Raw genomic sequence first — 19432 nt, forward strand, 5'->3', positions numbered from 1 at the left:
TGCCGAGATTTTCTCGAGACAAAGAAATTAAGGAAATAATAAGTTAAAAAAGTTAGGTTGAGTGGAACTAAAATACTGTCTAACGCCACACCTGTAACGTTTAACTGTACTTTTAATTCTGGCACCGTCTATCTATCAGTTAGTTAGTATTTGCTAAAGCACAATTTGACAGAAAACGGAACTTAATGGCCTTGCCACCCAGGAAAATTAAGGTACCGCCAGAGGGATCCAGCAATTGTATGTCTCCAACGTTGTATCATTCACGCCGTAATTAATTCTCACAATATATACTTCTAGACAAAGGTGCTTATTCGGTGGTAGAAGTAAGCAAGTCAATATCCAGCAAACCGACTAGTTCATCAACGAAAGCGACAAAAGCGAACAGTAGCAGCACAAAGCAAGCCCCTATGACTCTTTCGTCCAAAACGTCCAAGACCACGTCGTCAAGTGCACAAAAATCTCCAGCCGACGGGAATCCAGCAGTATGGCCGGACTCACTGAAGGCATATGTTGGTAGATGCTTCGCGTCTGTAGGTCCATCACAGCGCAGCGCGATGGAGAAGAATTTGAAGAAGGTTATCACGTCTGCGATCGAGTCCACGAGTCTATGGTCTATTGATTGGGACACGAGAGAGCTGCCTTTGGACGGGATTAAGGCAGTAGATGATGGAGAGGACATGCTGGAGAAATTGAAAACGGATGCAAAGAAGAGAGCTGATGCAAAGACAGATAGTGCTACTGAAGCCGTTGGTGCCATGTGTACTTCTGCACCTCCACCAGCCTCATATAAGTCTACATCTATCACTTTTGCCAAGAGCGATCAGCAATACAGTACTACTAACGGGCAGGCGTCATCGTCAATTTCGAAAACTACAAAGCGGTCAGCGAAGTGGGACCAAAGGAGCGCAGAACCGGAGACTACTGAGGACTCGGCGAAGCGGAAAAAGTAATACAGGATTGCGTGTCTTTTCAAGCGCTTTACTGACAGAGGAATCCCAGGACTTCGATCTTTGCCGGCACGAATTACCTAGGTTCTAATATTGAACAAGAAAGGAAAGAGAAGCGATTAATGAGATTTGATTCACCGAGCGGCAACGAAAGTACGCCAACTCCTGTTGCAACGCCTGATTATGTGAGCTCGACCTTTGTGCAGGTTCGTTGTCATTGTTAGTGCTTTTTTCGGCGTTTTATGTCTTACGATTCTGTTTGCGCAGGATACCGAGCCAGAGATATTTGTTGGCCGATCCATGAGGCTGGAGAAGAAATATTTGCGATTAACGTCGGCACCCGACCCTGAGACCGTTCGACCACTTCATATTTTGCGCCAAACGCTTGACCTTCTTAAAGAGAAATGGAAGAGCGAACGGAATTACGCTTACATTTGCGACCAGTTCAAGTCAATGCGGCAAGATCTTACTGTTCAATTGATTCAGAACGAATTTACTGTGAATGTTTATGAGATCCATGCGCGAATTGCGCTGGAGAATGGTGATCTAGGAGAGTACAATCAGTGTCAGACTCAGTTACGCTCCTTATATGCAATGAATATTGCAGGCCATCCAATTGAGTTTTTGGCATATCGCATATTGTACCTGTTACATACCCGAAATCGGAGTGACATGAATGATTTACTAATTGAACTAACTGACGAACAGAAAGCAGACGATGCCATTGCTCATGCCTTACAGGTGAGGGAAGCCATGACGGATCAGGACTATCATTCTTTGATGAGATTATACCTCAGCGCACCCAATATGGGTGGATACATTATGGATTCATTCATTGACAGGGAGAGGCATGCTGCCCTGGAGATAATTTGCAAAGCGTATGTATCATTGGGTAACTATCAAGCATGGCCGCGTGCTGACGGTATTCTAGATTTCGGCCTGATGTTCCACTTCGATTTTTGACTGATGAGATTGGATTTGACAGCGATAAATCATGCTATGAATTTTTGGAGAAGCATGCACTGAGTCAATTCATTGATGAATCAAGTTTGCGATTACGGGCGAAAGACGCTTATTCAACCGCTCAATATAATCGTATGACGGCGTTCAAAAAAATCGATATAAAGGGTCAGATTTAGACGGTACTGATATAATGTGATGATGTACAAATTTTTTGTACGTAGAAAATGCGGTTAGAGTAGCATTGGGACTGTTGTTAGATGGACGATTATTGTTTATCATGGATTGTTTTGCAACTTGGTGTTCGGGTTACTTTTCACGTTGCAGCAGCCTTGGTAACCCTTTCGAAGACAATTCCTAGTCAATAATTAGAGTCATAACAGTTACTTGTGTCCAGACAACGTTCGTTTAGCAACGACTGGAGTTTACTAAAATCAAAAAGTTCATTGGGCTCATTGGGCTCTTCTGTTCTGGGGCCGAATGCGCGGGATTTGGATTAAATTTGCTCGTTAATTAAGTGCTTTTGGGTTATTTTGTCGTAAGTGAGATTTTACCCGGATTTCTTTCTGCCGCCCAACTCAAACCCAGGCAGGAACAACGGACCCAATTCCTTTGGTGATCGAACTAAAAAGAACGGGCCCTTTTCTCTCTCCCCTGGCATATGCGACGGCAACCTAAAGTCTCTTTTGTTCACGCATATTTTTACGTATCCGTTCGGGCTCACTACCAAAGCTACGAGCATACATAAATGATAAAGGTTAGTCGGCTGGTCATTATTCTGGTTGCGTGGTATATAGTCTGGAACATCGCGGGCTGTTCCGAAGCCGATGTTGCGATGAGAAAAGATCAATAGCAAGTAGCCCGATTGTTGAAAAATATAGGGCTACTGCTGCAATAGATAATTGGTTATATTCAAGCGCTGAATTAAAGGGAGAGCTATGTGTCTAATCATAGGTTAACGTGACTAGGGACTACGTCGCTCGCTGAAGGGCGACAGGAATACGCCGTCGTTGTCGTCGAACTCTCACCATTCCATAACCCAGAAGTCGCCGCTAACCATTCTGCCGCCGAAAAAGGTCTGTTAATATTGAGTATTGTGGCTAGTATGAGGGATCAATGATTGCTGATAGGTGAGGATACAATAGGTCATCAAAGCGCTTTACGACTACAATGCTTCTGCTCCAGGCGAACTTTCGTTCAGCAAAGGCGATTTCTTTCACGTGATAGGGAATGAAAATGATTTGAATTGGTACGAGGCCTGTAATCCATCAACAAGTATGCGGGGAATGGTTCCAGTCACATATTTTCAGGTTTTGGGCCGAAATGAGAGAGAAAGTGTTGACAGCAATACCGGCGCCGGGAACAAAAGTTCTGGAATTTCGGAATTTTCTTCATCGCCCGCGGTTCGCAGTCCAAGTAATCGAAGATCATCTGGTGTTTTGTCGTCAGCATCATCAACTTCCTCTGGGAAAAGGCAGCACACGCCATTATACGGCGTCGTGCAGTATAACTTTGTAGCCGAACGTCCAGATGAGCTGGAAGCATATGAAGGTGATGCTGTGATAGTTGTGGCTCAGTCAAACCATGAGTGGTTCGTGGCTAAGCCAATCGGGCGACTGGGAGGACCAGGACTAATACCGATTTCATATGTTGAGATACGGGATATGACGACCGGAAAGCCCGTTGAAAATATCGAGGAGGCGATTGCTAAAGCTGGAGTTCCGCGAGTAGAGGAATGGAAGAAGCGCACAGCAGAGTATAAAGCTAGCAGTATTCCATTAGGCAAATTTGAAGACGACGTTTCACTGCCGTTTACCAAGTTTCAGCAAATGTCGATATCTCAGCAGGGTCATCAGCCACGACAGCAGTTTCCACCATCATATCATCAACAACAACAACAACAACAACAACAACAACAACAACAACAACAACAACAACAACAACAACAACAACAACAACAACAACAACAACAACAACAACAGCAGCAGCCACGACAACAGCAGCAACAAGACCAACAGCAGCAACAAGAACGACAGCAGCAACAACAAGAACAACGACAACAAGAAGAACAAGAAGAACAAGAAGAACAAGAACAAGAAGAACAAGAAGAACAAGAAGAACAAGAAGAACAAGAAGAACAAGAAGAAGTACAAGAACAAGAAGAAGTACAAGAACAAGAAGAAGTACAAGAACAAGAACAACAAGAACAAAAACAACAAGAACAGCATGAACAGCATGAACAACAAGAACAACAAGTACAACAGCATGAACAACAAGAACAATTGCAAGAACAACCCAACCAAGAACAGCGGCAGTCCGTAGGAGACCAAACATATAACTCGTATCTTAGTGGGCAGTTCAGTGATCGGTTGTCAGAACAGCCTTCCGAAAATTATGAACCAGCAGTTATTAGCGCGATCGTTGATCGCTTTTCGTTCGATAATAACAGATACTGGTATCTGGTAATTGCAGAAATGGAGGATGGCACATTTCGAAACTTATGCAGATACTATGAAGACTTCTATGATTTTCAAATAAGACTTCTGGACGAGTATCCGGACGAGGCTGGACGGACAGGTAGACAGCGAATACTACCATTCATCCCGGGGCCAGTAACGTTTGTGAACGACTCAATATCAAGCCAACGACGGGCAAATCTGGATGAATATGTTCAGAAATTGATTGCTTTGCCGCCATACATTTCGCGAAGTACTTTGGTGAAAGGCCTTTTTGCGCTCCGAGCAGGAGATGCGGAGTCGCAGCACGCGGGGTCTTCTCTGCCACAGCCATACTACCGAGATTCGAGACCGATAGCTAACTCTGGCCAAAGCTCTCAGCGAATAAACACGGTCTACTCGTCGTCTACAGTAGATCAGGCAAGTGCGAGAACCTCGCGTCCAAGACAGCAGCAGTCGATGGACCGATTACGATCAGAAAGTTCACCCCAGCTCGCCCAATATGGTTCTACAGGTCGATCGTCTAATTTATCAGATTACTCGTCGTCAACAAACAGCGCCGATATGCGAGGGAGTTTCGGTACGAGCAATACTAGTAGTATAAATGGGACCACGCGAGATGCAGAAATGGAGCGAAATCCAAGCGCTGTGAGTGAGTCGATGATGAGCTCGTTAAGTGGACAGCCTTCTTCCAGAGCACACCAATCCGGGCAGCTAAAAATTAAGGTGTTCTATCAGGAAGATCTAATTGCGATCAAGGTTCCAGTCGACGTCGAGTACTCGCAGCTAGAAAATAAGCTGCATGAGCGATTAGGTTCGTCGAATTTGACTTTTTATTTCCATGACGAGCAAAGTGGCCAGCACTATCTTCTTAACAGCAACGAAGACCTGGCTGCTGCTGTTGGCAATAGCTCAAAGCTGGTTCTTTACGCTCAGTAGTTGGTTATATTATAGGCCGTGGGTATGCGTTGCTCTTTAGAGCTCAATGTTTTTTGCTTTAAGGTATCTGGGTTGACTTGATTTGGGCTGGCTAAAATTTTTTGTTTCTCACGCGAGGAATTTCAATGTTGTATAATATCGATGTGTTGGCGCATTTGTGTGCCGCTTCATGCTGAAAGACGAAGATTGGCTGTTTGGTTTCGCATCGCATGGGATCATCGTTTCTTTGTGTTAATTGTATAATGTGCCATACGTGTTACTATGCTTGCAATGGTCGTGTTATAATTGCAGTATATATGAATTTATTGACGGTTTAATATTGCGCTTGTATGCATACGATATTGCTCAATTGATGTTACTTTCGCATCGTCAGTTGTTTACGTGTTAATAAAATACAGGAACGTATTGGGTGTGCTCGGTAGAGAGGTGACTTCGGTCTGGTAGATAGATGGCCTCGATAATTGAGAAATTTGAGTATATTATATGCTCTGCAACAGTGTTTATTATGATCGATTGTAATTGAGTGCTTTGTACTGTTACGATACGTGCTCCTCGCCACTTGTATCATCAATTTAGTATTGAGGAAATCGTACGAGCAAATTCTGTTCATAACGTCAAAGTATAATTCGAAGATGATGACGCAAGACATTCAGGCACCGCCTCATCATCGCATTAGGTTGTCAAATCACGAGTCAGTTTGTCCTTAATATGACCCGGAGAAGTATTCGCTAAGTGCCAGCTCTCCGAAGTGAGGCAGCTGGAACGCCATCTGTCGTCGTCATCAGGGTAATTTTACCGCCGTTTTGCTGCCGTCTGGGCGGAGAAGTTCAACCCACACCCAATTATGAAACTCATGAACTTTCAGCACACACTGTGCACCGCCTCAACGACCGTTCACACGACCCTCTACTATATAGCCTTTCTAGCCGGCATCCCATATAAAACCTTTTGATTTACACACATCTGATGCACTTGCATTGGTGTGACATCTTGATTGTCGAATACATTATCGTGCTGCAGAGCTAGAGTTACAATAATCGAAGAATGTCCTGGAAGGGAATCCAGAAGTCCGTCGTTCGGGTACGTCAGTCGTGTCGGGCTTGATCATTACAATGATCGCTTACTCTCCTTAATCGAACAGGCACCGCAGAGTCTACGGCAGAAATTCAATATTGTGAGTAGTACCCGAACAATCTGATCGGCGTTTCACGACTTGGCGAGGGAAGATATGAGAGCTGCTACCATCAGCTGCGGTATTTCGAACGCAACTAATCATTCGGCAACAGGGCGAACAAACGAAAGATGCTGTTTTCATTGATGCCGAACGACGATTCAAGGAGCTAGAAGTTGAGACTAAGAAGCTTCACGACGAATCCGGGAAGTATTTTGCGTCTATAAACTGTAAGTCTGCGGCAGTTTGATCAAGTCTGGAGGAGTAGTAATGCTGACAAGTTACGTGCAGCCATGTTGACCCATCAAATTGAATTCTCCAAGGCCATAGAAGAGATTTACAATCCTATCAGTGGCCGCGCATCAGATCCCAATGCCGCTATACCCGAAGGCAACCCGGAAGGTATTAAGGCGTGCGAAATGTACCGGGAGATTGTCTCCGACCTCCAGACAACGTTGCAGCCCGAGTTGGAAATGCTGGATACTCGAATCGTCAAGCCAGCGGATGAGTTGCTTGAAATCGTTAGGCATATTCGAAAGCTTGTCGTCAAACGTGCGCACAAACAGCTAGATCTTGATCGACATGTAAACTCGCTCAAGAAATTGCAAGAGAAGAAAGAGAAAACTTTGAAGGACGAGAAAGCGCTTTACAAGGTTGAGAACGACGTCGAGATCGCGACACAGGAGTACAACTACTATAACGACCTTTTAAAGGAAGATCTCCCAAAGTTATTCCAGCTTGAGACAGAGTTTATAAGACCACTATTCCAATCATTCTACTACATGCAGCTTAACATTTTCTACACTCTGTACGACCGCATGAACGGGAACAGCATTGCGTATTTCAACATGAGCTCTGATGTTGATATCGAGACGGCGTTTAACGCCAAACGTGGAAACATTCAGGAGCTTGCGGAACAGATTCCAATAACGCGCTTCAACTTGCAGCGATCAAAGAAGAAACTCCCGGACCCAAGGTTTCGGAAACCAGGGGCGCCGGGGTCGACTGGATCCGTACATTCCCCTGATAGCCCGGCACCGCCACCATACACAACTGCGGGTTCACCTCAACCTGGATACGATGGATATCACACCTCGGAATATGATGGATATAGTCCGAATGCCGCTTACAGCCCCGGGTATGCTTCCCCTGGTGGCACGTCATACAGCCCTCAGCCTGGCCAGCAGCAACCAGCTGCTACGGGCCAGCAGGTCTATCAACCACCGGCTTATCAGCAGCCAATTGATCAACAATACGCTGGTTATCCAGTAGAAAAGAAGGCTGCGCCACTACCACCGTCGAAGCCCTCGGGACTGGCGGCAGCGCCAGGTGTAGAGTACTGTGTCGCTCAGTTCGACTACGTTGCCCAAGCTGAAGGCGATTTGAGTTTCAATGCAGGCGATCGGATTGAAATTTTACAGCGAACTGCCGATCCGAATGGGTGGTGGACTGGCAAACTCAATGGCTATCAGGGTGTATTCCCCGGAAATTATGTTGCGTTGGAAGGCTAATTGGCCGGAACCGCATCTTGGCGAAACCGTTATGTCTATTTTTGATTTCTTTCCTTAGGTTCGCCAGTTTTTTTGTGGTGCAATGCATTTTAGTAGCGTTTGATGTTTAGATGTTGCAAGTGTTTTACTTATATTTTTGTAATTCTAGTTCTAATCAGTTTCTTCGTACCTGTGTGCCCGCTCTGGGGCGGTATTATGCATTGCACAAATCTTCTTCTAAGTTTTATCTTTGAAGAGCAAGTGTGCTTTAACATTGCATATTTGGAATATTAAGTAGAACCTTTTAAGTGCATGCGGAAACAAAATTGAATAGCACGCATCTACGGTTAACTATGCAATATACCATGACGTGTCAAGGTTAGGTCTGCTCCAAACTGACCGTTTAACAAAGGTAGTGAAACAATATGTAGACAACAAATCAAAAAGCGGCGAGCACGATATATTAATTAATAATTTAGTTATTTGTAAGTTATTGGTTTGTGGATTTTGCAATATAATGCACCATCATATCATCCGGCCAAAATTTCGAATTCAAAATGGCACAAGATCCAAATACATGATACGCGACCAACCACAATATAAATAATAGCAATAGAACAAATAGTCCTATGCAAATCCAATAAATCTGTAACTTAACAAAAAGACAGGGCCTTAATGCATACAAAAGGAATCACTGCACATTAAAAGCGACTCCGAACGGCAAATATTACATTGAGGATGAAGTATACAATATAGAATAAAATACATAGAAGATGGCAAGCCAAGAAAGACCTGGAGATTACACGAAAACAATATAAGAACACCAAAAATAAAATATATACATATACAGTACAACTTGCAGTACAAGAGACATTTATTTCGTAAGCAGTGACGGTCGATCCTATCGCTTCATCCAGCTCCAGCGGCCCGATTTGGCTGCGTTCTCATCGATTGTTTCCTCCTCGACAGTGCCGCGCGAGGACGTACCTCCGTGATGATTTCGGAGGGTGTGTTTCATATGGTGGGCACCATTGCGAGCGCGGGGGTCGTAGGACGGCGAGTTAGTTGCATCACTGATTTGCAAACCTCCAGACCCCAAAGCCGGATTGGCGTTCAAATAGCTACCATCAACTGAGTAACGCCCAGGTGGATTTACTCCATGCGCGTTTGGCGAACTCAAACTCTGGTGACTCAGCCGATAAAGCGAGCTGGCCGGCGACTCGGTCGCACTGTCACCGAGGGCATCTGGCGGAACTGTGTCTTCTGGATGACTAGATGATGGCGGCAACGGGAACCGATTCGCGTCGTGACGCGCTCTAGATGCTGGTGGGGCTTTCCGCTGAAGTTTCTTCTTATGGTGGACTGGCCTAGGGTCTTGTCGGTTGACCGGCTTTCTCGACACAGTGTGGACTGTGTTCGAAATAGTCGCGACGGGAGTATAGCCCGATTGTCCTGTTACTCGAGACACCATGTTGTTAAGGACTTTCTTGACGGAGACTCTTCGCCGTAATGGCGATGTCGGGGCAGAGGCAACGTCAGTCGTCTTCGGCAATTTTGCTGGCGACGGCTGTGGGTTTAGTACTTCTAGTGGCGTATCCGGCGGTGATGATGATAACACGATGGAATGCGACTGTGAGTCGGTAGGAACTGCCGAACTGCCGACTACAGGGCCCGATAACTTCGATTGAGATAGATAAGGATGGGGTCTGCCGGCCGCGGTGTCGAAAGGTTGTGGTTCTACTGGTGGAAGCGACGTATGACTCTGCCGCATTTGTGAATCATGCGACCCCCGGTTATAAGATCTCCGTGCAACGGAACCACGCTTCGGCACAATGACAAGCTCCAGTCCATAGTCCTCCACAGAGTCGAACGGTCTCTGGAACGGCTCCGGAGTATGCTGAATAGAGTGGGTTTCGCTACCAGCATTAGTAGCAAATGCAGGACTGCTCAAAGAAGTCGGCATCCGACTAGGTGTGACAATCCCGCTAATTCGACCGCTTCGACTGCGAGAGACTCCGTACGCAGCCGCAGCGCCGGCAATAGCCGCCTCATCCATAACAATACTGTTCCGATTACTTTGGCTTCTTCGGGCCGCCCATTGTGAGACCTTGGATGGCGCAGCGTCAGCAGCTCTTTTCGCAGTGTCGAGATTAGCACCGACTAATGGAGTGGAAAATGTGCGCTTGACGGGAACCGTGTTTGACCGTCGCAACGTTTTCCGCATACCCGTGTGTTGCTCAAAATGCTGCTGTTCTTGTACATGCCGCTGGAAATTTTTGCAGTTTTTTCCCTTGCTGTCCAAATCTCTCAGAAGCGCGATATTGGAGCCGGAACTTATTGCCCGCCGAGCAGTATTCAAAAGAGAATTCCGCGGCTTTTCTTCGTATTTAATGACATCACCGTCGTCTGGATGAGTATTGTCCAGATCAGCCATATTTCTGAATACCTTGAAATGCTCGATCATGAAAATTACGGCCTCTTGTGACGTTGTGTATTCTTCGGGTAATGCGTGATGTGAAGGGTGAGAAAGGATGCACGGTTGGAAAATGGCGGCCAAATTTGCTGCAGGCATCATGTTCTTTTTTGAGTTCTTTGCGAATAACTGGAGCAAATCGAGGATATAAAGTAATAATTGTCGATTCGCGGGCGGCAGCTGCTGTATTAGACCATGCAATTTAACGATAACTTCGTTCATTTCGTGCTTCTTGAACTGCTTTGTTTGGGTGAGCGGATGGATAAACGGTGATCGAAAGTCGTCGTAGAACCGGAGCGGAATGATGGGCTCGGGAAGACTGTTGAGGTAGCGACGTAGTAAGCTTGCTGCGTCGTGGACAGTGTAGCCTGTCCAGTCGATGTTATATCCAAAATCTGGCCCCGTGGCAAATATTCGCTGGATCTCGCGTACTCGTTTGACAGATCCGCTGACACGAAAGATACCTTGGACATGTAAGGCTGAGCGTGTGTCAGTCCAAGTAGAATGAAATTCAATTAAATAAAATAAAATAACAGAAGAACGAACCATTTTGCTCCAAAAAGAATCCGCATATGGCAACGATCATTGGTAGTGGACCGTATTTCACGAGTCTGCCAGAATTCATTCTTTCGACTGTCATGACACGGACCTGAAGTGTACTTTCAAGTGATTGGCCAAAGACATTCGGGTCTTGAAAATCATCCTGCAACTTTGGTGCAGGTAAGCCAGAGCTGTCGTATGATAGGGCATCGCTGTTGGTATTGCTTGCACTTGGTGATAGCGGGGCAAATGTGCTAGGATCTTTCTTGGAACTCACGTTGGACCGGAATTTGACCCAGAGGGATTTAAAGGCTTGTCTTGTCGGTGGCGACGGCGACGGCGGCGCATCGAGAGGCAAATCGCCAGCGAGTGTCTGTGTGGTTTCGCTCATGGCAGAGGTAGTGGACGCACAGGTGGTTTCAGAGGGAATAGGCCGACAGGATCGATGTGACAGCCGACGAAATGACTGACTCCGGTGACGATCTCGCGACGGCGAGGAGGAGATGGTCGTCGTACCAGATGCTGTCTGTGGCCGGCCGCTGTGAAGTGTCGGCGGGGGTAGTAAGCGTCTCTGAAGACCATAGTCAGCGAGAGTTATTGCTGCGACAGACTCGAGTGCGAGTGGATTTGAGTGCGAGTGCAAGTAGAATGGCGGTGCGAAATAAATGACAAAAGCGAAGACAGAAACAGGCGTTGATGAAAGTGATACGTACCGTCTACGTCACGATAGCAGGAGCGCTGGATCAGCAGATGCTTGCGCTTCAGGATGAACGGACGAGGGGTTAGCTTGGCGGTCGACGCGGCGGATGCGGCGGCGGCAGAAGCAGTAGAGAGAAGGCAGGTGCGGGATCATGCAGCGGACGTGTAACGCCGGAGCAGACAAAAGGCGAGCAGAGAGGGGACGCGTGGTCGCTAACACCTAGTTAGGCGAGAGGGCTGCACAGATGAGATGAGTTTTGCATTCGCGATAGCAGACGCGCGGGCGGCGGGGGAAATGAGTTTTTGACGAAATCTGTACGTGTGTACGCAACGGTGAATCGCAAGGCGTTCCATTTGTCTTGGAGTCATTCTTACCAACCCCTAAATTTCGAGCTGCCAATACTACTTGTCTTGTAATTAGGTCTAGGGTATTCTGTAACATTTCTTGCCCAGAATAGGAAGCAGATCATGCTGCCTGAAATAGCAGAGCGTGCATTAGTCTGGCAGTCCCTGACTAAAATCGCCGGCAACAGGGTATAACTTAAGTATCCAACCGGGAGGGCTCCGGGTCCGATCTATTCCCTATCAGCGATACACTCCCAACGACAGAGTAAAGTATAATGGATATAAATATCTAATTTGACTAATGACTATTCGGTTCTCTATTACTCTGTTCTGTTATCGGCTATTGTCGTGTGGACAGCAGTCGAGGGAAATCCAGTCCATCATTCCATCGCTTCATAGATAGGATTAGATCCAACAAAGCGCCATACTTTTAATCTAAATACCCATTTTATCGAAAATTGGTTGATATTTACAAGGCACATTCATACACAACACGTGATAACACTTTGCACGAACCCTCGCAGAAACTAATACATTCTTTGGCGTCGGTTTAGTTACCAGTGTTACTTATTCTTCGCCCAACGCTCTCTCCCTGTCACAGTTCCTAATTTATTCAGAAGCTTGTGATTCTTCGTCGTCTTCCGACTCAGCTACAATGACAGTTATTAATATACCCTACAACCAATAAAATACAATGACTTACATGATAATTATTAAATCTCGCTAGCATTGCGCCACCTAGCTCCTGTAAGTTCCGTTTCTCAGTCTCAATGTACTGCCGGTTCTCAATATACGGCACAAACAGATCCTGCATGTTCTGGTCGAGAAGCATCGATAGGCCGCCGCCAGTGTCCAAGTCCGGCTTGAGAATCGCTTTCAAATCTTCTACTAAGGCGCCGATTTCTGAATGTGCGTTTTGCAGTGTACGGAGATACGCTAGTGTTGAGATCGATTTCGCGTGCGAGAGGATTAGCTCTATTCGTTGTTGAATCTATCAACTTATCAGAATGCCACTCGTCATAACTAACAGGCCGTTATACTTACCGTCTGGGCGAAAAGTCGCTGCAGGAATACCCGGAGGACGCTGTCTGGATGAGGAAACACCCGCTTAATAATCAATGACTCCTTTTTCACCGTCGCACGAATCTCTTCCAGCAGTTCTTTTGTAGCTGTGTCGAACGGCGGATTTTCACAACTAGGATCGCACAGTTTCTGCCACAAGTTGTCGTCCTCGATCACGGATTCGTGTAGTAACTTATCCTTCATAATAAAGAAATCATGCTGATTCACGAAAATCTGGATAACACTCACACCACCATTAAAATCCGTCAATATCCCCGCCACGGCCTGCATCGGTAGTTAACAAGCTATATATAGAACGTTGAGGAGGAAAATGGAGTACCTTCATAGAATTCATATCGGCAGATCGATAGGCCTTATCAAACGTTTTTAACAACTCCCTCTCGACCATCTCAGCATACTTCTCAATATTCTCTCTCGCGACCGCCGCCCGCGGAATATTATTGATTTTCCGTGCGATCTTGAGCAACTGCCGCACGGTAATCGCACACTGTCGCTGATCTTCAAAACTTCCCGTGCGCATGCTTTCGACGACGCTGGGGTCATTCTCTAGGAATGAGATGTAGCATTTGATTATGAACTGCGATGACGCGGCGCGGTTGCGTTGTCGAGATACGAGGTCAACTGCTTCCCCGAGCGATGTTGTCGTCGACGCTACTTCAGACACGAGAAGATCTAGATCGGAAAATTGATTTGTTAGGTCCTAATCAGTGCTGTTAGCATTTATGCCAAAATCCAAAGCATAAAATGGAGAAATGTACATGGCACTGTGCTGCTGTGGCCGCGACTGTCCGTTGATGAGCCGCGTCAGCTTGACGTGCATCGTACTGGATCTTTTGCTCACGACTGTTCAGTTCAGCGCTGATCCGGCCGAGTGCTTCTAACGAGGCTTCAAATGTTCGGATATACGGCTTTGGATTAATTGCTAACCGTGAGAGTTAGACAGGGATGGATCAACTAAAAGGCGTGAAACGTACCCGCAGTCCGGCCGTTGCTTTCTTGTATTGTGTGATCGGCGGTTAAGCCTTCCACAAATTCTTTAACTGTTATTTGTTTCTATATATCTATCAGTAATTCAGGCAATATCAGCAACTCTTCTATGGACACTCACCAGGAATGTGTCGAGGGTGAGTAGTTCCCGCGTCTGCGGATCAAGGTCGTATAGCGTAGCCATATTGGCTCAGATGAATAATGCCACTGCGTAAATGCTCCTTTGTTTCGTATCATTCACGGCCGATCAGGCCACATATCATCCTGATGCCGTGTATGTTAGCGTAAAATATCTATGCGGACTTGTAGGCATGCAGTTACTTGGCTGTCGATGGAGGGCGGTCGGGAAAGTTGCTCTCGGCTTGAGAGTCAACTGAATTGGGACCGGAAGTTTGGCTTCAAAACACCGACTTCAAAGATATGCACAGCGCGCTTATCTACACAAATTGTAAATATCCGACGCTCAATATTTATCTTTTTGATATTATCTCTTTATATATTTTACATTAAGTACTACCAACTACTCATACATCTGTATATACAGAATCCAACTCTACTGTTCATACTCTTTCAGAGGACCATTCTTCAAATAGAACTTCACCTTTGGCGCCCATTCGCTCAAGTCCTTCCCCTCAATATCATCTGCCGCAATGACATTCTTACCTACCTCCCAACCGCCTTGTCTCGTACGTGTTAGCTTGGCGACATGCGCTCGAGCTCCCATGGCGATAGCGATATCGTGGACTAGTGAGCGGATGTAAGTGCCGGACGAGACAGTTGCTCGGAAGGCGACAATTGGATGAGGTGCGACAATTTCCGCCGTAGATAAATATTGTTGTGCAGCAGCTAGCTCGTCCGATTCTGACTCACCGACTTTCACAGGTTGTTCTACAAGTTCGAGAGCATCGGTGGTCACCGTTGGTGGTTCTTCCCTTTCGACGTCCGGTGGTTCAGCCCCAGGTGCCAACGACTCCCTTTCACTAGCCGATTCGCTGCTACCCTTATCTCCAAGGCACTGCAGTTCCATCTCGGCGTACTTATTGCCCAACTTCACCAATTCTTTTAGTCCCGCATCTCTGAACACCCTTTCTTGGAATTTCTCCTCCGTTGTAGCCTCCTTAGTCGGCAACATGTACTCGTGATCGTACAGGATATCACCCATAATCTCCAGTGAGTGAATCGTAACTGGTCTAGGCGAGATATTTCGTGGCAGCGATTCCAGATTTCTTGCGTACTCGTATAATTTCGATCCGCCGATCTTTAACGCCGAATAGCTGTAAATTCCGCGTTATAAAAATTCATAATTTGGGACCAGAACGATATTTTGACTATACGTACATTGGCGGTATCTGCTGGATTTCTCCTCGGAAATGCTGTAATACCTGCTCGACCATTTCCTTCGTAATGTCAGTCGTCGAGACCCGCTCGAGAACCGATCCTTCCACATCATAGGTAGTAGTAGAACAGCCAAAATGCGCGATAACTTCATACGTCTAAAACTATCATGAGCCCGCGCACCGCGCAAAAGGGATGAACGGAAACACAGGTACCTTTGAGCAATTCAAGTACTCTCCCAACCTCTTTGTCCCCTCATTCACGCCCAAGACCAAGACTCCATCCGCCGCAGGATCAAGCGTGCCACCATGTCCCATCTTCACTTTGGGCATCTTCCGCCGTTTTCGCTTCTGCCGCTCTTCGCGCGTCATATTGGTATTAACAAAGTCCGGATCAGCTTCCATCTTCCGCTGTACGGTTTCCATGAAAGTTGCGGAGGAGACGCCGGCTGGCTTGTGAACGGCAAAGGTGCCTGACATTGATGCCGGTGCGGTTCGCGGATTGTTGTTCGTGTAGGGATCTATTGGGCGAGTCGTGGACGACGGTGGGGTCCGCGGGCTGATCTTGAGGAGCAAGGCTGATGAGGTTGAACAAAATGGGGAAGTCTGGCGGATTGAGGGACGGGTTTGACGATGAAATATCGCGTTCGTTGGAAGTAATGGAAGGTTGCGAAGTTGCATCAGACACGAAGAGAGTCGAGAGTGACTACGGTCATGAACGCGATTTGTATTTGAAGAAATTTGAAGGAATCGAGAGAATGGATCGATAGAAAACTTAGTTAAACATTTACCAGATCGGTTTTAAGCCGCACGAATTCAACGCACGTTACTGTCGAGTTATCAGAATCTCCACAATGTTGAACGACAAAGTAAACCCGGGTTTCACTGTACAGTGGGTAATATGCCATGCTACTTTGTATCTCGCTGTCCTTTTTTTTTTTTTTGGGTAAATGTAGTTGGTCGGGTTTTAAGAAGTAATCTGAGGGGCTAATGCTAAGGGCGATAAGCTAAACCTATTCAGAAATACAACTTCCCGATACGTGTGTAGCGCAAACTCTAAATGCCAATCACCGTTACTCACTAGCTGACGAAAAACTTATTGGTGATATCGTCATTTTGACTCTTACAGACGCATCGACGGGGGAGACTTTGCAGGATTTTAAGATCTCAACCTCGTCCGCATTGAAAGGTATAACGCGCAATTCCCCAGCGTTTCCGCATTTCAGACGTCAAAAAAAATATCATATTCGACAATGAGTTCGTCTGTGCCGTCATCACTTTTACCACCATCGCCGGCGCCATCGACGCCGCGGCCAGGAGGTCCTCAGCGACGGTTTAAGCTCGAGACTGAGGTCGTGTACACAGAGTCTCCGGACCAGTATCGGTCCTCCTCGGTTCCGATTTACCAGACAGCAACGTTCAAGCAGGTGTCGGGTTCAGAAATGGGTGAATATGACTACTCGCGAAGTGGAAATCCGACTAGAACGCAGTTAGGTAAGTCTGTGTGGAGTGGGAAAGACGGCGGTGGAAGTGGGGTGTTAACGAGCGCGGAATAGAGCGACATCTTGCGAAAATTATGAATGCGTCAAGGGTACTTGCTGTTGCGAGCGGTATGAGTGCCATGGATGTGATCGCGCGGTTACTGCGACCGGGCGATGAGGTCATTGCTGGCGACGATCTGTACGGTGGCACAAACCGTCTTCTAAAATATCTTTCGACCAACGGCGGCATTGTTGTGCACCATGTCGATACTACTAGTATCAGTGCGGTTACGGAGAAGTTAAACGACAAGACTTCGATGGTGTTGCTAGAAAGCCCAACCAATCCGCTGATCAAGATTTGTGACATTCCGACAATCACGAGGTTGGTCAAGGCCACAGTGCCTAATGCGATTGTCGCGGTCGACAACACTATGCTTTCACCGATTGCGCAGAATCCGCTTGACTTTGGGGTCGATATTGTCTACGAGTCAGCCACGAAATTCCTTAGCGGCCACCATGATCTCATGGCCGGCGTAATCGCTGTGAATGATGAGAAGCTGGCCGAGAAGTTGTTTTTCACGGTCAACGCTACTGGATGTGGCCTTGCGCCGTTTGATTGCTGGTTGTTGCTGCGAGGCGTCAAGACGCTTGCAATCCGGTTTGAGAAAGCCCAGAGCAACGCACAAATAGTGGCTGAGTATCTCGAAGGCGCGGGTTTCAAGGTGCGGTATCCTGGTCTCGAGTCGCACCCGCAGTATGATTTGCACTGGAGCATGGCGCGCGGCGCTGGTGCGGTGTTATCGTTCGAGACGGGAAGCGTGGATGTCAGCGAGCGGATTGTCGAAAGCGCGCGATTGTGGGGTATAAGTGTTAGCTTTGGCTGCGTCAACTCTCTCATCAGCATGCCTTGCAAGATGTCGCATGCGTCGATTGACCCGAAAGTGCGTGCCGAGCGCGCGTTGCCGGAGGATCTGATCCGGTTGTGTGTCGGTATTGAAAATGCCAGCGATTTGGTTGAGGATTTGAAGCACGCCTTGTTCCAGGCCGGTGCGCTGAAGACGGAGTCTGCGTTGTCTTGCTGAAATATTCTTGGGCCGAGGATCAGGGCAGTGTATAATAAATGAAAGCACTAAAAAGTTTTGCACCGGAAAATCGACTTTTTGTAGTAAGCTTTAGTTTGACAGGAAAAAGGGTTACTGCTGAAATGGTTACATTGTACACATGTATGGAATGTTTGTTGGCCGTTTTGTAGTTAGAACAGTTTGCGATAAAATATTTTTGACAATTAGAAACAGAGGACGTGTGGATATTATTCCGTCGCTTGCGATATTGTCTATGACCGTATTCTTCGTTTCCCTCCTAATTGATATGTATGTATGATTCTCATTAGGCGTTAAGTTACCATTTAAATATGTCTTAAAATTGTCGGCAGGGTAACAGTTACCCTGAATTCAACAGAAGCGTGACTTAGACGTAAGATGAAGGGTTCCGTATTACTATTACTATAGACGATTGCCTGATTTCTCAGTAAATCCATATAAATCCAAGCGTGGGTTACATCAACTTGGCAACTACTACATATTGCTTATTTACGGGCCGATTAGGGGTATGAGGCAAGTGCTAGATTACGTAGTGATTACGTAGTTCATTACATGTCTGTACGGACAATAATAATATAGAAAGAAGTAACTTATGCCTTGCTTGTTTTTGTTGTTGTTCTGGTGCAGCATTTTTCGCTACCAAAGATCCGAAACGCGAAAACGCTGCAGCAACACCTTCCAATAAAAATCAAGCGAACGAAAGGGACAGTTTTTGATGAAGCTAATTAAACCTTAATTCTGGTCTATGTTCGGCACGCGTCGCACAAAGCAAGGGGGGGGGGAAGTCCCGTCCCCCTTACTCGCTTGTTTTGGGTTCACAAACGCCCGAAGTAGATTGTTCCTGACCACCCGCCACCAAAGTCGCCGCAAAATTAACCATGTGTTCATCTAATTTTACTGCACAAAGTTGGGGCCAACTTGTCGCGTGTTCTGTCCGCCTCACCGGCGGGACATCAGCCATTGTCTTCATACGTATTATGTCTCTTCGTCGCATTGCCTGATATATGCTCATTGTTCAAATCCCGGGTGAGGGATGAGCAAATATGCAATGCGGCGTTTGGCGCAGTAGATGAGGAATGTCGCAATCTATTTTTGACTTCCTACGTGCTATTCTGGGGCATGTTCGCCGGCCCCTCTTGATCTTGATCAGTGTTCCTATTCCGCCACTATACTTGCTGCAACTTCTTGCAGTGGGGCTATATGATCTCTCTGCCTCTATGCATAAGACCGGTGGCCAAACCAGAAGACACGCGTGCAGCCTCACTGCGGTTAGGGTCACTTGCTTCCAATCTCGCGTCCCTTTGCTCAAGCTCACCGCCAAATTCATTTAGTTCACGACACAGCACAAACCACAACGCACTCGTCGCTGCAACTTCCCCTTGCGAGCTCAACTCGTCTGTCGCGCTCCTCTGTTTCCATCACTACTC

At 46.6% G+C, this 19432-nt stretch overlaps 7 protein-coding genes across 7 annotated transcripts; 4 read left to right on the forward strand and 3 right to left on the reverse strand.

The window, feature by feature from the left end:
- Window positions 1-31: 31 nt before the first annotated feature.
- Window positions 32-2435, forward strand: V1513DRAFT_441769 (SAC3/GANP/Nin1/mts3/eIF-3 p25 family-domain-containing protein). Its single transcript, XM_066897571.1, has 4 exons — window positions 32-946; window positions 1000-1153; window positions 1215-1825; window positions 1879-2435. The coding sequence occupies exons 1-4, from the start codon at window positions 408-410 to the stop codon at window positions 2084-2086; spliced, it is 1512 nt and encodes a 503-aa protein (XP_066754499.1). The 5' UTR covers window positions 32-407; the 3' UTR covers window positions 2087-2435.
- A 440-nt stretch (window positions 2436-2875) lies between these two features.
- V1513DRAFT_377020 (protein scd2/ral3) lies at window positions 2876-5302 on the forward strand (the record flags this gene model as incomplete). The annotated part of the gene is made up of 5 exons (XM_066894943.1): window positions 2876-2983; window positions 3053-3275; window positions 3357-3706; window positions 4133-4905; window positions 5059-5302. Coding segments are annotated over 5 exons (1698 nt in total), but the record flags the coding sequence as incomplete, so codon positions are not given.
- An 847-nt stretch (window positions 5303-6149) lies between these two features.
- V1513DRAFT_328044 (BAR domain-containing protein) lies at window positions 6150-8424 on the forward strand. The gene is made up of 4 exons (XM_066894697.1): window positions 6150-6382; window positions 6444-6476; window positions 6589-6703; window positions 6765-8424. Exons 1-4 carry the CDS (start codon window positions 6347-6349, stop codon window positions 7982-7984), a joined length of 1404 nt encoding a protein of 467 aa, XP_066754501.1. The 5' UTR covers window positions 6150-6346; the 3' UTR covers window positions 7985-8424.
- A 440-nt stretch (window positions 8425-8864) lies between these two features.
- Window positions 8865-11367, reverse strand: V1513DRAFT_430703 (uncharacterized protein; the record flags this gene model as incomplete). The annotated part of the gene is made up of 2 exons (XM_066896354.1): window positions 8865-10915; window positions 10983-11367. The coding sequence occupies 2 exons, from the start codon at window positions 11365-11367 to the stop codon at window positions 8865-8867; spliced, it is 2436 nt and encodes an 811-aa protein (XP_066754502.1).
- A 924-nt stretch (window positions 11368-12291) lies between these two features.
- V1513DRAFT_484042 (exocyst complex component Sec10-domain-containing protein) lies at window positions 12292-14458 on the reverse strand. Its single transcript, XM_066900433.1, has 7 exons — window positions 14212-14458; window positions 14078-14156; window positions 13862-14025; window positions 13423-13803; window positions 13065-13367; window positions 12724-13011; window positions 12292-12670 (listed from the first exon to the last, which is right to left on the reverse strand). Exons 1-7 carry the CDS (start codon window positions 14272-14274, stop codon window positions 12584-12586), a joined length of 1365 nt encoding a protein of 454 aa, XP_066754503.1. The 5' UTR covers window positions 14275-14458; the 3' UTR covers window positions 12292-12583.
- A 95-nt stretch (window positions 14459-14553) lies between these two features.
- Window positions 14554-16212, reverse strand: V1513DRAFT_463522 (pseudouridine synthase). The gene is made up of 3 exons (XM_066899974.1): window positions 15641-16212; window positions 15429-15583; window positions 14554-15364 (listed from the first exon to the last, which is right to left on the reverse strand). The coding sequence occupies exons 1-3, from the start codon at window positions 16103-16105 to the stop codon at window positions 14644-14646; spliced, it is 1341 nt and encodes a 446-aa protein (XP_066754504.1). The 5' UTR covers window positions 16106-16212; the 3' UTR covers window positions 14554-14643.
- A 356-nt stretch (window positions 16213-16568) lies between these two features.
- Window positions 16569-18338, forward strand: V1513DRAFT_441790 (Cys/Met metabolism PLP-dependent enzyme-domain-containing protein). Its single transcript, XM_066897572.1, has 2 exons — window positions 16569-16918; window positions 16981-18338. Exons 1-2 carry the CDS (start codon window positions 16678-16680, stop codon window positions 17985-17987), a joined length of 1248 nt encoding a protein of 415 aa, XP_066754505.1. The 5' UTR covers window positions 16569-16677; the 3' UTR covers window positions 17988-18338.
- Window positions 18339-19432: the final 1094 nt, after the last annotated feature.

This window comes from Lipomyces chichibuensis, assembly GCF_038497645.1.
Source record: "Lipomyces chichibuensis strain CBS 12929 unplaced genomic scaffold V1513scaffold_9, whole genome shotgun sequence".
Classification (NCBI taxonomy): domain Eukaryota; kingdom Fungi; phylum Ascomycota; class Lipomycetes; order Lipomycetales; family Lipomycetaceae; genus Lipomyces; species Lipomyces chichibuensis.

Excerpts from the sequence above, each read along its gene's own strand:
- V1513DRAFT_441769 (XM_066897571.1), top strand. The coding sequence starts at position 408 with ATGACTCTTTCGTCCAAAACGTCCAAGACCACGTCGTCAAGTGCACAA. Across the intron at positions 1,154-1,214 it reads TGAGCTCGACCTTTGTGCAG|GATACCGAGCCAGAGATATT; the intron begins GTTCGTTGTCAT and ends CTGTTTGCGCAG. Across the intron at positions 1,826-1,878 it reads CTGGAGATAATTTGCAAAGC|ATTTCGGCCTGATGTTCCAC; the intron begins GTATGTATCATT and ends ACGGTATTCTAG.
- V1513DRAFT_328044 (XM_066894697.1), top strand. The coding sequence starts at position 6,347 with ATGTCCTGGAAGGGAATCCAGAAGTCCGTCGTTCGG. Across the intron at positions 6,383-6,443 it reads TCCAGAAGTCCGTCGTTCGG|GCACCGCAGAGTCTACGGCA; the intron begins GTACGTCAGTCG and ends TTAATCGAACAG. Across the intron at positions 6,704-6,764 it reads GTATTTTGCGTCTATAAACT|CCATGTTGACCCATCAAATT; the intron begins GTAAGTCTGCGG and ends AGTTACGTGCAG.
- V1513DRAFT_484042 (XM_066900433.1), bottom strand. The coding sequence starts at position 14,274 with ATGGCTACGCTATACGACCTTGATCCGCAGACGCGGGAACTACTCACC. Across the intron at positions 13,368-13,422 it reads CCGATATGAATTCTATGAAG|GCCGTGGCGGGGATATTGAC; the intron begins GTACTCCATTTT and ends CTACCGATGCAG. Across the intron at positions 12,671-12,723 it reads CGAGATTTAATAATTATCAT|CTGAGTCGGAAGACGACGAA; the intron begins GTAAGTCATTGT and ends CTGTCATTGTAG.
- V1513DRAFT_463522 (XM_066899974.1), bottom strand. The coding sequence starts at position 16,105 with ATGCAACTTCGCAACCTTCCATTACTTCCAACGAACGCGATATTTCAT. Across the intron at positions 15,584-15,640 it reads AGTACTTGAATTGCTCAAAG|ACGTATGAAGTTATCGCGCA; the intron begins GTACCTGTGTTT and ends TGATAGTTTTAG. Across the intron at positions 15,365-15,428 it reads ATCCAGCAGATACCGCCAAT|CTATTCGGCGTTAAAGATCG; the intron begins GTACGTATAGTC and ends CGGAATTTACAG.
- V1513DRAFT_441790 (XM_066897572.1), top strand. The coding sequence starts at position 16,678 with ATGAGTTCGTCTGTGCCGTCATCACTTTTACCACCATCGCCGGCGCCA. Across the intron at positions 16,919-16,980 it reads TCCGACTAGAACGCAGTTAG|AGCGACATCTTGCGAAAATT; the intron begins GTAAGTCTGTGT and ends AGCGCGGAATAG.